This window comes from Pteronotus mesoamericanus, unplaced genomic scaffold (assembly GCF_021234165.1).
Source record: "Pteronotus mesoamericanus isolate MK-2021 breed Mesoamerican mustached bat unplaced genomic scaffold, CSHL_Meso_final scaffold_85, whole genome shotgun sequence".
NCBI lineage: Eukaryota > Metazoa > Chordata > Mammalia > Chiroptera > Mormoopidae > Pteronotus > Pteronotus mesoamericanus.
Window position 1 is genome coordinate 21,614,003 of NW_026555329.1, and position 14,442 is coordinate 21,628,444.

At 36.6% G+C, this 14,442-nt stretch overlaps 1 protein-coding gene across 5 annotated transcripts in view; it reads right to left on the minus strand.

The window, feature by feature from the left end:
• AKAP9 (A-kinase anchoring protein 9) overlaps window positions 1-14,442 on the minus strand; it is a 181,720-nt gene that overhangs the window by 104,851 nt on the left and 62,427 nt on the right. For all 5 annotated transcript variants that reach the window (XM_054564518.1, XM_054564520.1, XM_054564521.1 and 2 more), the window contains 4 exons: window positions 10,836-10,950; window positions 10,182-10,380; window positions 2,757-2,853; window positions 1,511-1,606 (listed from right to left, as the gene is read on the minus strand). In XM_054564518.1, coding sequence (XP_054420493.1) covers window positions 1,511-1,606; window positions 2,757-2,853; window positions 10,182-10,380; window positions 10,836-10,950 — 507 coding nt within the window. The remainder of the gene's footprint in view (window positions 1-1,510; window positions 1,607-2,756; window positions 2,854-10,181; window positions 10,381-10,835; window positions 10,951-14,442) is intronic.

Consider the following 14,442-nt stretch of genomic DNA (forward strand, 5'->3'; position numbering starts at 1 on the left):
TAAATGAATGTCAAATCACAAGCTGACTCTATTGTGATCTACACTGGTAATCACTGTGCCTTTTGGGCTTCTTCTACTTACCCTGTGTTTTTAAAACAATGATTCTCAAACTTTCCCATCATCATACCTGAGGGGTATAGGGTAGAGCATAATGCCATCAGTACTGATGACTAATGCCAACCACCTATATTGTTCTAGGATCAAACTGGGCCATCAATGGTGTTTCTCAGACACAAAACCTTGGCTGCCTTAGGAACAGTTTTCACTGGCCTGCACTTTGGTGCTCTCCTATCAGCTTGGATGAATGAAGCTTTACAAAACATATTCATATCATCTCCATTACCACAGTAATAAGAGTATTTCAAAAATATAAATATTTATGAGTTTTTGTTATCTGCTAGGTACTTTATACATTAATTTACTGAATTCTTGTAAGAATTACTATTACACTTATTATTTTCCTCTTTAACAATGGGGGAATTGAGACTCAGAAGTTGAGTAACTTTCCTAAAATCATAAATCTATTAAACCAGAAGAACAAGAATTTAAAGCATGATATATCCTTTACCAAACCTCATGTTCTGCACTGCTATACTACGATGCCTTCCTAAAACATTCCACCTGAGAAATTTATGTAAGAGCTAAGCACTAGAGAAAACCTACATTTCTCTGAAGAACTAGATAATGAGAGCTACATAAAAGTGATGATGCTTCACCTTTTACTTTGAACTCTAGGAACTAAACATTCAATTCAGATACAGAAGTCAGTCCTTATTGTCCATATATTTCCTTGGATCTCAACCTCTTCATCCAATTTATGTTTAACCTAATTCCTTATGCATTTCCTGTATATCCTATCATTTAACCCCCTTTAAAATACATATACTTCACTGGGATTGTTATAATGTAAAAAAAAAAAAGAAGAAGAAGAAGGCAGACAAGCTCAGAATTCAACTGTTGAAAATAAGAACCCAATCAGGTATGTGCATTTTTAAAGTGAATACAAAGACAAAAAAAAATGGAAACATAAAGGTGGACTAGGTGGATATACTTGGTATTCAAGAGCTTAAAAGAATGACTATGGGCACAGCAGCTAAGAGTATCTATAATTATTAACATCACAGTAACTTCTCTGGGAGAAGAGGCAAAGGTAATATAGAAAAGATCAACCACCTTCTTTCTCCTTTCCTACCATATTCCACACCTTTAACAAAGGCCAAACTCCTTCATAAGGTACTACTCACAAGGTAATAAATTTATAAAAATTTGTTTTGGTATTTTGAAAAGTTTTAATTGCTCTACTATTCCACATCAAGAGGAGATGTTTTCTCAAAGACATTCACTTAAAGGCAATTGCGGCTGATGCCAGTATCTGATAACTTAAAGAGGAGACATGTATGAAACTTGTAACCAAAAAATAAAGTGCACTGTCATCAAAAAAATCTACTTTTTTTGAAAACTCAAAGGGTGTATAAATCACAATAATTTTCTGGACATACCACACACTTACCTTAGCTACTTCTTCTTCTAATCGCTCTTGATACTGTTTTTCCAGCAACTTAACCATATTTGTTTCCTGTTCCACTCCAAATTCACCACTAGAAGACTAAATTAAAAAGCAAAATATGACATACTTATTTACACTAATTATGCACAATTTATTTTTAAACTTTTACTCTCAAATATCTTTTAAAAAAATCACTATTTCTTAGAAAACTCCAGAGAAGTTTTAATAAATTTCAGTTCTGCTCTTAATTAAAAACAGTAATTCTAGTGAATAATTCTACTAAACAATTGTACTTAGTACTGTGATTTTAATAAAGATGCAAAGTGCGAAAATATTTACATATTTATAATTATTAACATATGTTTGAGGGTGAAATATAGATACTTCTTAAATATAATGAATAAGATGTGTGTATTTAACTTTAAGTAACATTAACAGTGGCTGGCTTTGCTCATGAAAGTATAAGCAACTTTCTTTTCTTCTTGGCATTTATTAATAGTATACACTTTCTACAAATACAAATTATTTTCATAAACGGAAAAAACCATAAGTGGTTTTTAAAAATATAAACGTGTTCTCAACATGAAAGTATTTCTTTATTTACCAATTATCTGAATGTCATTCAAATAGACACTCCATATGGGATGAATGTGAAAGAATCAAAAATGTAGCCAATCTCTCTCCTCTGTATCCAGATTGAGAGAGAGCAAGGATCTTTATTTTCTGTAAAACTTAACTAAAAATCTACTAAGACCGGGGTTTGGCAGTTCTAAGTCTGAAAAATGTAGCCGTAAATTGGCATTATATACAATGTTGAGGAGAGGCAGAAGGTGGTTTACTTAGATCGCATATACTGTAAAAGATGAGGGTTTTTACATTCTAGTTGGCCAGTGCTGAAGGAAGCCTCATCCATTGTCCCAGCCATAGCGTCTTGGGTTCAGGAGATTCCTTAAGACTACTCTAGAGATGATCTGGTCCAGCCTTCCATGGCAAAAAGAAAGGCTGTTGGCCAGGGCACTGAAACTAATTTGTTACACAGCCCATGTAATATAAAACAAGGTAAGTTTTAAATCAGAACATATTCAGGGGGAAAAACCCCTCTATTCTTCTGGGTAGTATATAAGGTATTATCCTCATATTTATTATGTTTACTTCTCAGTAACTATTTACTGGATAATCACTAGACCACAGATATAAAAATAACAGTAAGAAAAAAATCAGTGCACATTACAGTTTCAAGACAAAATACCTCTATTGTACCACCGATGTTCTGTTTTAGACAACTTCCATGGTATACCGTTTTCCGTACATCAGATTCAGTAATTACCATCGAATCAGTGGGGAAGCTAAATATAAATAAAAGAGGGTGAAATAATTAGAATCATGTGTAAGTTTTACTGTTAGCCCAAATTTAAAGCATGCATGAAAGTGTGTTCGGCCGGGGGGAACAAAAACGATAGGTCAAGAGTTATAGATACTGTATCTTAACTCACATTTTTGACTACTTTTTCCACTTATGACTAGGGTAACATAATTTAGTGACAGAGTATTTTAACATCACAATTGAATTTCATGTCATTTTATAAAGTCTATTACAAATGTATGACATGGAGATATTTATGTGTACAGATTTTTTTTTAAAGTTATCTATATTACTGAGTAAAGTTTATAAAATCTCATTTTTATTAAAAAATTATTTATATGCACAAACATACACACCAAAAAAGAAAAAAGTCTGGAAGAATACACATGAAAGGTAACAATGATCACCTCTAGTGGAACTGGAGTGCAGTGGCAATGAATGAAGATTCTTAATTTATACACAGTCACTTCTGAAATGTTTTTATTTTTAATCTGTCTTATCTTTTGGTATTTTGTAAAAAATACATTGAAACGTTTAACTTTGGTCATAAAAATAAGGTAAGATTAATATTTAGGTATTATGGGGAAAAGGTTAAAGGGGAAAACTGTAATTTTCTTTTCAGCTAATACAATTCCTCACTCCCAGTCTCACACTGCATTCTCCCTTCCACCCTGCTCTTGCCCGCCTCCTCCTCTTTCTCCCATTCTCTTCTTTCGTTCTGCCCCAAAGTGGCCAGATACAAGTTATCATCATCTTATTTCATAACTTACATGACTAACCTCCTACTGACAGACACTTGTTTCCAACTGTTCACTACCACCAATACTGTTACAATACAGATCCTCAAAAATAAAATTTTTGCACCCATCTATTGATGTTTCTGTATGATAAAAATCTTTTAATAATTTTCAGGCTTAATATTTATAATGGTAATATAATGCCATATTCTAAATGTTACTTTAATTTTTATTCCCATAACAGTATCATTTAAGTATTTCCTCAAAACTTCAGCAACATGAAGTTCTAACAGTCTTAAAACTTTGTTAGAACACACAGTCTGCTATTGCCCAAGCAAGCTCTTCTGCTGTGAATTGCCTATTCTTGTTTTATGTCCACTTTAAACAACTAGAAAAACTCATTTGCCTTGACTTTCTTTTATGACCTTTCCTGGTTTCTCCTATCTTTCTTATCATTTTGTCTCTGTTTCCTTATTGCTTCTTACATACACTATTCTGATCCTTGGCTTCATGTCTTAATTCTTATTGTCATAGCCTAGAAAACTTTCCTGATTATTTATTGAGCCATTAAGATCCAAACTCTAAAAAAGTGCTACTAAATCACAATGAGTTCATTCTGTAGCTTTATAGCATTTGAAAGTACTCGTCCCAAATTTAAAAATGTTTGGCTAAAACCAAATTCACTGCTCCCTTCTACAATTAAGGTCGTGCTCCCTACCTGCCTGATTTCTCTACATAACTTAAGGCACAATTATTCTCCATATTCCCTCTGCTTTGCTCCCAACATAGCTCCATCCCAATGTCTCATATTCACCCCTTCAATTCCTTTTCTCCTGGAGCCACTCCAATACTACAGAAATGTCAGGGGTGGGCAGTGAAAAATACCAGAGATGGGTTCTAGCATTTCAATTGTATCACCATGTTATAGTCCCCAATCACTACTTCTTAAAAATTTTGTAAATAATTGATTAGATTGCTGTCCTCTGCAGGAAAGGGCCACTTTATACACATCTAAAGTTTCACTTCATATACATCTAAAGTTTCTTCTGTGTCATCTAGCCAAGGTTCTTCCCTCACAATCTTAAGGGTAGTTATTATTATCATTATAGAGATGCTTAAAATATCCTCCTAAAATCATATATGCAGTAAAAAGTCAAACTGGGGGTCAAATGCAGGTCAGTCTGACTCTTAGATTGGTGGTCCTTCCAACCCCTCACTACAAGGGGGGACCCAAAAAACCTGGAATTTATTCATAAAAAAATTGGGTATTTCTTCTTACATGTTTAAACTTCAGTCACCTTCAAAGCACTCTCCATTTGATACAATACACCAATCAAGATTTCCTTCCACTGCTCAAACTGGTTTCTGAACTCGTCAAATTCTGATGCCTTTTAATGTTTCTGCCATTTTTTGTTTTACTTCTTCCACATGGGCAAAACGTTTCCCTTTGAGGAATTTTTTTCATTCAGGAAAACAAAAAAAGGTCACTTGGGGCAAGATCAGGTGAACAGAGAAGGTGGGGCACAGGGGCCATGTCGTTTTTGGCTGAAACCTGCTGAACACTTAGTGAGCTGTAGGCGGGTGCACTCATAAGTCACCCATCATATCATGACAGGGCAAGCAACTTGAAAGAGTCACCAGAAAAAATTCAATGAATCTGAATGCAGCCTCTCACAACAAAGCCAGCTGGTACACTGATACAGATGGGTTCCTAGAACACTCACCTAGTGGGGGAAGCCTGTACTACAAGGGGCCCGCCCCCCAGAAGATAATTACGGTTTTTAGGGGGCTCCCCTCATTAATCCCTAAGAGGCTTTTGACATAACTAAATATTTGTTAAATGAATGACTCAATTATTTTTCTTAAACTAGTTCAAGTCTATCATAGAAGAATAGTACACTCTTTATTCAAGTATTATGGTTGTGCCATATATGTGATGACATTTACAAGAAATAACTAGCTCATCACTGCTAGTAAGAGTGAGCATGCCGTCAGTAAATCTCTTTTTGGCAGAGGTAGGGTGCGGAAACTAATTATTTTAGTTGAAAGGTCATTTCTTCTGAGAGAGAGTGGTAAGCTGGCAAAAGCTCAAATGCAGGAATAGTAAAGTAAACCTGCATTTCCAGACGACTCCCCTTCATTCATGCTTTGGAGAGAAGGCACCACTAATTAAAGGAAGGCTACTGAAATACTACAGCTGGTTAGTAGAGTTGCTATCTATCTATTTTCTTTCACATCAGAAAACCTAAAGCAGTGGAATCCAAGTGACAATCAATCCATGGACTGCCTGCATCAGAATTACCTTGTTACAAATACAAACATCCAGAATTCATCTCAAAGGCATTGAGTCTGTCATTTTAAGTATTCAAAAAATTATATTAAATTTCAGTAATATAAAATTCAAAATTTAAATTAAATTTCTTGACTTCCAGCCAAGATGATGGTGTAGCTAGATACACTTTACCTCCTCACACAACCAAAAGAAGGACAACAAATTTAAAAACAAAAAATTACCAGAACCGCCAAGTCCAACAGCCAAGGAGCTAAACAAGAAACATTCATCCAGGCCAGTAGGAGGGGTGGAGACAGGCAGCCGGGTGGAGAGGACAAGGAGCAAGGGAGTGGCTGGAGGACCAGGCGGGCCGAATCGGGAGGAAGAGCTGGGGAGTGGGACAGATCACGCAATAGACCACACAATCCAGGGTTCCAGTGTGAGAAAAGCAAGCCTCAAAGCCTCTGGAGGTTAAAACCTGTGAGGGTTGCGGCGGCAGGAGAAACTCCCAGCCTCACAGGACAGTCCGTTGGAGAGACCCACCAGGTCCAAGATCGTATACAAACCCACCCACCTGGGCATTAGAAGGGCCCAATTTGCTTGTGGGTAGTGGGGAAAGGGACTGAAAGTCAGCTGAGAGCCGAGCAAACAGAATAGTTCCCTCTCGGGCCCCTCCTCCACAGACAGCATCACAACACAGCAACCTGGGTTGCTCTACCCTGGTGAATACCTAAGGCTCCACCCCTTCCACATATCAGGCACACTGAGACAAAGAAATATAGCCCAAATGAGAGAACAGATCAAAGCTCCAAAAAAGAATAAGTGATGAACAGAAAGCCAACCTATCAGATGCACAGTTCAAAACACTGGTAATCTGGATGCTCACTCAATTGGTTGAGTATGGTCGCAAAATGGTGGAAAAAGTGAAGGCTATGCGAAGTGAAATAAAAACATACAGGGAACCAACAGTAAAGGGAAGGAAACTGGAACTCAGATCAATGATTGGGAGCAGAAGGAAGAGATAAACATTCAACCAGAACAGAATGAAGAAATAAGAATTCAAAAAAATGAGGAGAAGCTTAGGAACCTCCATGACAACTTTAAACATTCCCACATCCCAATCATAGGGGTGCCAGAAGGAGAAGAGGAAGAGCAAGAAATTGAAAATTTATTTGAACAAATAATGAATAACAACTTCCCCAATCTGGCCAACGAAACAAGACTTCCAGGAGATCCAGGAAGCTCAGAGTCCGAGTCCCAAAGAAGTTGGACCCAAGGAAGCACACTCCAAGGCACATCATAATTACATTACCCAAGGTTAACAATAAGGAGAGAATCTTAAAATCAGCAAGAGAAAAGGATACAGCTACCTACAAAGGAGTTCCTATAAGACTATCATCTGATTTCTCAAAAGACACCTTGCAAGCAAGAAGGGGCTGGCAAGACATATTCAACGTCAAGAAAGACAAGGACCTATATCCAAGATTATGATATCCAGCAAAGCTATCATTTAGAATGGAAAGGCAGATAAAGTGCTTCCCAGATAAGGTCAAGTTAAAGGAGTTCATCATCACCAAGCCCTTATTATATAAAATATTGAAGGGACTTATCTAATAAAAAGAAGAAAATCAAAGACTATGAACAGTAAATTGACAACAAACTCACAACTATCAACAACTGAACCTATAAAACAAAAACAAAGTAAGTAAACAAGTAGAACAGGAACTGAATCATAGAAATGAAGATCAGAGGGGAGGGGGAGAAAGAAGAATGGGGGAAAAGGTACAGGGAATAAGCAGCATAAATAGTAGGTACAAAATAGGCAGGGGGAGGTTAAGAACAGTATAGGAAATGGAGAAGCCAAAGAACTTATATATACGCCTCACGGACATGAACTAAGGCGGGGGGTGAGGGGGAGTGCTGAGGGGAGGAGCAGTACAGGGTGGAGGGGAGTAAAGGGGAGAATAAAATGGGACAACTGCGATAGCATAATCAATAAAATATGTATTTTAAAAACAAAAAAATAAAAAACATTAAAAAACAAAATTTAAATTAAATTTCTAATGCATGGTCAAGTTTGGGGATAACTGATCTCAAACAAAATGGAAGTTTTATAAGGCTGTACCAATGTTGGGTGAACAATCCAAAGCCTATACATACCCTAAATAAAAGGAGAAACATACTGCTTTCAATAAACTAGGGACATTCACTGTTTTCATCACCAAAAAAATTTTCTTCAGGTTAGTGTCTATGGAGACATCAGTCCTAAAAGGACAGAGCCAACTAGATTTAGATGAAACATCTGAGGACTTTATAGAAATAGTTAATACTATAGCATACTTCCCAAATAAATTATTATAAACTGTTCATTCATTTAACAAATATTTATTGAACATCTTCTGTGCGTAAGGAATTATTATAAGGTTTGGGGTACAACAGTGGCTAAAAAAGGCAAAAATCTTTACCCTTCTAACAGTTAAAAGTCCTTCACAGGAGACAGGCAATAAACAAAACTAACTACCCTCCAAAAAGAATTATACACACACACACACACACACACACACATTTTTTCATTTTTATATATATATATATATATATAATAAATATTAAGTAATATGGAAAAATGAAGCAGAAAATTAGGACACAGAGTTCTAAGGGGTGATTTCAAATTAAACAGGGTGATCAGAACAGGCCTCACGGGAACATGACATTTGCGTAAAGACCCAATGAAGATGAGTGTGTTGGGCACGCAAATACCCAGAGAAAAATCACTCCAGGTAAAAGGAACCCCTGCAGGACACTTGGTCCTTTCCAAAATATCCACTGAGACATTTGGTTTATGTGAAAAGGTCCTTAAAATTTGGTCCTATCGGCAACAACCATAAGCATATTTGGTCCTCTCAAAAAACATCCATGCTTAGAAAATGTCCCTGAGTTCAAATAACCCAAAATGTTTATATTTTTCATTTACAGAGTTAATACATAAAAAAATACTATCATGTTTGTCCTGGCCAGGTGGCTCATTTGGTTGGAGTATCATCCCATACACTAAAAGGTTTTGGGTTTGATTCTGGGTCAGGGCACATACCTAGGTTGCAGGTTTGATCCCTGGTTGGGGTACATGCAGGAGGCAACTGATCCATGCTTCTCTCTATCTCTATGTCTAGTTAAACATATCCTTGGGTGAGGATTTTAAAAAAATACATTCACGTTTTATTGGTTCAATAATTGTGTTGTGACTGTATTGCCAATAATGACTCTTCTCGCCTCAATAATCTAGCTCGTAATGGCACATGGGGATAGGTAGGTGTGTTGGGGTCTGAAATCTTGCAGAAGAGTGGGAATTAAGTATCGAGAACATTTTGGCATGGAACAAATGTCTCCATGCACGTTTTGATAGGATCCAATGTCCACTAATTAAAGGAACAGCAATGAAAAGTACCTAAAGCAGGAGCATACCAACGGTTTGAGGATCTCAGTTAGACTGGCTTGAGAATAGTAAATGGCAGTCAAGTCAGTAGGAGATCAAGTCAGAGAGGTAAAAGGGATACATCATGTAGGACCCAGTAAGGCAGTGTAAAAACACAAGAACATGAAATAACCAGATCTGCCCCATATTTTAGAAGACAAGTTCTAGAACTGTTGAGTTCAAACTCTGGGGAAGAGTTAAAGAAGCAGGGAGATGAGCTGCTGTCCTCATCCAGGGGGACATGATGACGGCCAAGGCTGGGGGGATGGTGAGAAGCGGACCAGTTCGGATGCATTTTGGAGGTAGAGATAATCATAGCATTTATTGACGGATGAAAAGAGACGTGAGAGAAAAAGGAGTCACCTTAGATGGAGATGGCTACAGAAGACGCGAGTTTTGAAGGAAAGATCCAGGGTTCTTTTTTGGACAAGGTGAACATGAGCATTAGACAGTCAAGTGGAGAAAGTCCAGCCATGACTGGAATGATCATGTCTTAGAATCTGTGTGTTCCCCACATACAGTAGTAAAGACAAGGCATACAACAAACAACAAATACACACACACCGCCTCATTTAATACAGCAGATTAAAAACAACAAGCATCTTTATAAAATACAGATGTAAGTAAAATACCTATAAAAAAATATCTGGTTTACATTAACATTTATTTTATACATTTCAAGATAAGGAATTACCTCCTGTTCTTATTTCTTGATAATGCTACACCCCATCTCTTTCAAATAACTTTAAATTACATTTTTTTCTTAAAATGATCATACTATGATTGTTATTAAGCTGCAAATACTATTGAATGAAATTATAGTAGATGGGTACCTTGGCTGAACTGCGGATTCACTAACAGCTTGAAGCCTTTTCTGCAAATAATGGATCTCTGCCCCATAGTTTTCTTCAGTTTCTTTCAATTGTTGCTGCAAAGAGGATATTAGGTTTTCTAATTCTTGGACTTGTCCTTCAAGTTGTTTAATTTTTTCAATATCTTGCAGAGTAGAGAACTTGCTTTTATGACTGACATCTAAGTTATATAAACAGAAAAACACACATTTAATACAAACTTCTTAGTGAAATACCACAATCACTTTTTTGTGTGTGCAGAGAATGTTCATCCCTCTTTGAAAAAATAATGCTTTTTAGTACTAACAACTCAGGTTTCAATTCAAACTCATTCTGACTGATAAAAACCAGAAAACATGAATAGTGTAATTCAAGATCACTTCTATCTTTATAACTACAGTACCGCTAAGTCTACTATTTTTATGTCTTTTATCTGAAAACAATTTAGAATCACGAAATGTAAAAAGTTGGGAAGGGATCAAAGAGATGACTCCAAACCTTTCATTTTGAGGATGGGAAAACCGAGATGAGAGAGGTTACAATGAAATGCTCAAGGCTGTCTCAAATTTAAAAAAAAACAACAACACTGAATAGTTGGTATAAAACTACGACATTGTGGTGTATAATCAAAATTACCAATGTCTTGCAAATTAGACATCTGAGAATGGGTTGATAAAAGCACTGTTTCCTCCTTTGGTGGGTTTTCCTCTGCACATTCAAGTTTCTCATGATCTGTGCGCTGTCCTTGAACCTATTGAAAATAAAAGAAAAGCAGTGATGTAAATATATGATCCAGTATCTAGAAAACCATATTAGAGCAACTTAACATTTAAAAATGTTTTTTTCAAAGTCACCTAAAATTGTGATATAAATATTTTTCCCTCAGTTATTCCATGTTCTCTTTTGAAGCAGTGATTCACATCTTATTCCCTTCAAAGCTCTCAAATTATATTAAGTATAAAGTTTTCATATCCAGAAGGAAATTCATATTACTACAAAAGCAGGAACTGTACAGAATATTAGTATAAAACTCATAACAATATTTATATGACTTGGTCTTTGAAATTTCAACTCATGCACAGTAAATTTTATATTATCAGATAATATAACTTTTATTCATCTCTGGATATTACCTATGTGCAGTCTGGTAACTGACAAATGGTATACTGCTCTTTACACAAAAAGAAGAAACATAAAAACAGGTAAATCTCAGCTTTATTTCCTTAACTATTAAAACTAGGCAGGAATAAATCAGATGTATATGTGTAGTCATTCATCAAATACGTAATAGTCATCTATCACGTGGCCAGTACTGTGGCGAGAGAAGAAGAATATAAACTCAGTAAAGATATATCTGCCCTCAGATTTTATCAATTACTTGGCAAAATAAAAAAATTAGAGAAGTGTTAAACTATAAAGTTTGACTATAAGGGCAATGACAGAGAAAAAAGTCAGATGTGGGCCTGAGTTATAAAGGAAGTTAAATGAGACTTGTGCCTCAATTATTCTGGGCCATGATTAGGAAAGGCAATAAGGAAGAACAAGTAAGAGCATATGTGAAAGAATGACCTGTTCTAAGTAGTAAGGACAATGGTCTTGCTTAGAGGGGTTTAGTTTGGGTAAGTGTGGGGAAAATATATTAAATAGAGAAGATAGATCTAGATCACTGAGCAACTGAAAAGCAAGAGGGATGAGACTGGACTGCTAGAATAGATGATGCACAAAGGGTAATGGAGAAACAGGGGAGCAGCAAGAAGATAAAAGCTATTTCCCATTTTAGTTGATTTAGTTGAAGGCTATTTTAGTTGATTCCCACCCTTATCAAGTCCTCCCACTCCTACCCCCTGAGAATACATTTCAGCAGACAACCCTGACTCCTACTTCCCAGTGAAAATAAAGTCCATCAGGTAAATTCTTCAGCTTCCAGTCCAGTCTTTCTGTATCTTCACTTAATTCATTCAGCAAACACTTACTAAGCCTTTATCATGTAACAAACAAAGTGCTATACTAGGAGGAGGAATTAAAATAAAGATGAGAGTCATTGATTCTGAAGGGTTTTGAGCCTAGTGGAAGAGGCAGAAGAATAAATAAATAAATGCAGTAATATGAGAAATAATGTGATACAAATGCAAGTTCATATAAGAAACTATGGGAACAGAGGAGAAAGACAGGTGGGGTGATCAAGTATTTAATAGGAAAAGTAAGTGCTATAAGCAAAAGCTTGTACAGATGCTAAGAGAACTGAGAAAGAAATGTCTAAGTCTAAAGATGGGAGGGGGACAGGCAGTGTAAAGCGGAAAGCGCAGCACGAGAAAAGCCTATGTATGTGAACAATCCGGCTGCATTTGGGACTAATTATTTCAGTAAGGCTAAAATGAAGAAGAGGTCTGGAACGCGAGGCTAACAAGTGAGGCAGGGGTGTACTGCAGTGCTGACTGATCCCAACCAACCTCTGGGATGCCTCCCTCTGCAGTTGTAGCTACTTACTGGGTTAAAATGGGAAATTCATTTTTACCCATCACACAGAGAGACTTAATTAACAAAGCAGTTGGGAGACTGCTTATCTCTTTCAGAAAAGCCTGTTTACAAGTCTGGCCCTTGGCTGTCAACTGGGACCTCAGCTGGTAAACAGCAGCTTACACTAAAATAAGATTTCCCCTAAATGGTGAGAGTGTTTCATGCTTCAACTGAGCAAACACTGCAGTTTTTGGTGAACACGTGCTTTCCTTTGACTAGAAGTATGGATTTTGGTATGTGCTAGGCAGAGGATGCTTATATGACTGATGTCTAATAATAATAATTTAAAAAACCAACCAACCATGGAATCCTAGGCTTAGGGTAGCCTCATTAATATATAACACTTAACACATATTGTCACAACTTATTGCTACAGAAATTTAGTGTGTCCTGTGATTCCACTAGGAGAGGACTTCAGAAGTTTGTCCCTGCCTTCCTCCAGACTTTGCCCCATGTGCCTTATCAAACCTTTTCAAGACTGATTTTCCTTTGTATTCTTTTGCTGTAAATCTTATCCTTCAGTACAACTGTATGTTGACTCCTATCCTTCTCCCCAGTCATCACTGAACCTGGACGTGGTCTTTGGGACTCTCAACCCACCCATACCTTGTGCCTTATTGTACAGACATCTAAAGTGCAAGTTACAGTGATACAGAGAATGAAAAAAAAATGAGTCATTTTGGCCTTGTTACTCTTTCCTGCCACATAAACTGAGTATCAAATTCTTCAGATTCCTCCTTAAAACATCCTAGGAATTGTCCCTTCTTTTCTACCTCCCACTGCCACCAGATTAATCTTCCTAAAAGTTCAACTTCCTGATATCCAGCCCATAATCACACATTTCCAAGTAGCTTTTAAATGTCTACAAAAGTCCAGCATAGCATTCAAAGTTTGGTATAGCCTATCCTCTCCAATTTTAGAGTCTCTTATTCTCTCGACAATATGTCTCAAATATATCACACCTACACCTCGAAGACTTTGATCATTTACCTCTCCCACCTGGAATGCTATTCTTCCTCCCCTTCCTTATGTAAGTCTACACACCATTCACGGTCCAAGACATCTTCCTTACTTACTATTTACGCTTACATTCATCTACCTGTTTGCTTAATTTTGAAAGTACTTCCCTTCTAAACATTTAATTAAATGTTGCCTTGGATAACTATTTCATAAATGTACATGATATACTTTGAATTAGTTTATAAAGGCAATCAATTTATAAATTCCTTCCATCTAGTGACTTTATTTACATGGTATATTGCTTTATTCCCAGTGCACAGAACAATCTGACATATAATTTAGCAAATAAAAATCACTGGCTAGATAACCGAATGAGAACAAAGTATACATCTTTCATTTCTTTTATACTCCCTTCAGAGCATATTGCAGAACACTGGAAGATCAGGGAGTAGGGGAGAAAACTGTCTAGAATAATCTCCAAGTTCCTGGTTAAATGTAATTTTTCAGAACTCACAAGAGAGGAGAAACTGGCTTAATGGAAACAAATTAATAAATTTCAATTTCATCCTTATGTTCATTGAGATATACATAAAGGATATTCAAATATAGACATAACCAGTTAGATACAGGAACCTGCATCTCAGGAGTAAGAAGGATCTGGGATGGAGATCTGGAAGCCATGAGTGGATGAGACCACTGCACAACCGTGGTGACTGTACACAGGGTGGGCAAAGCCCACAACAAAGGCTTAAAACGCCACAGAATT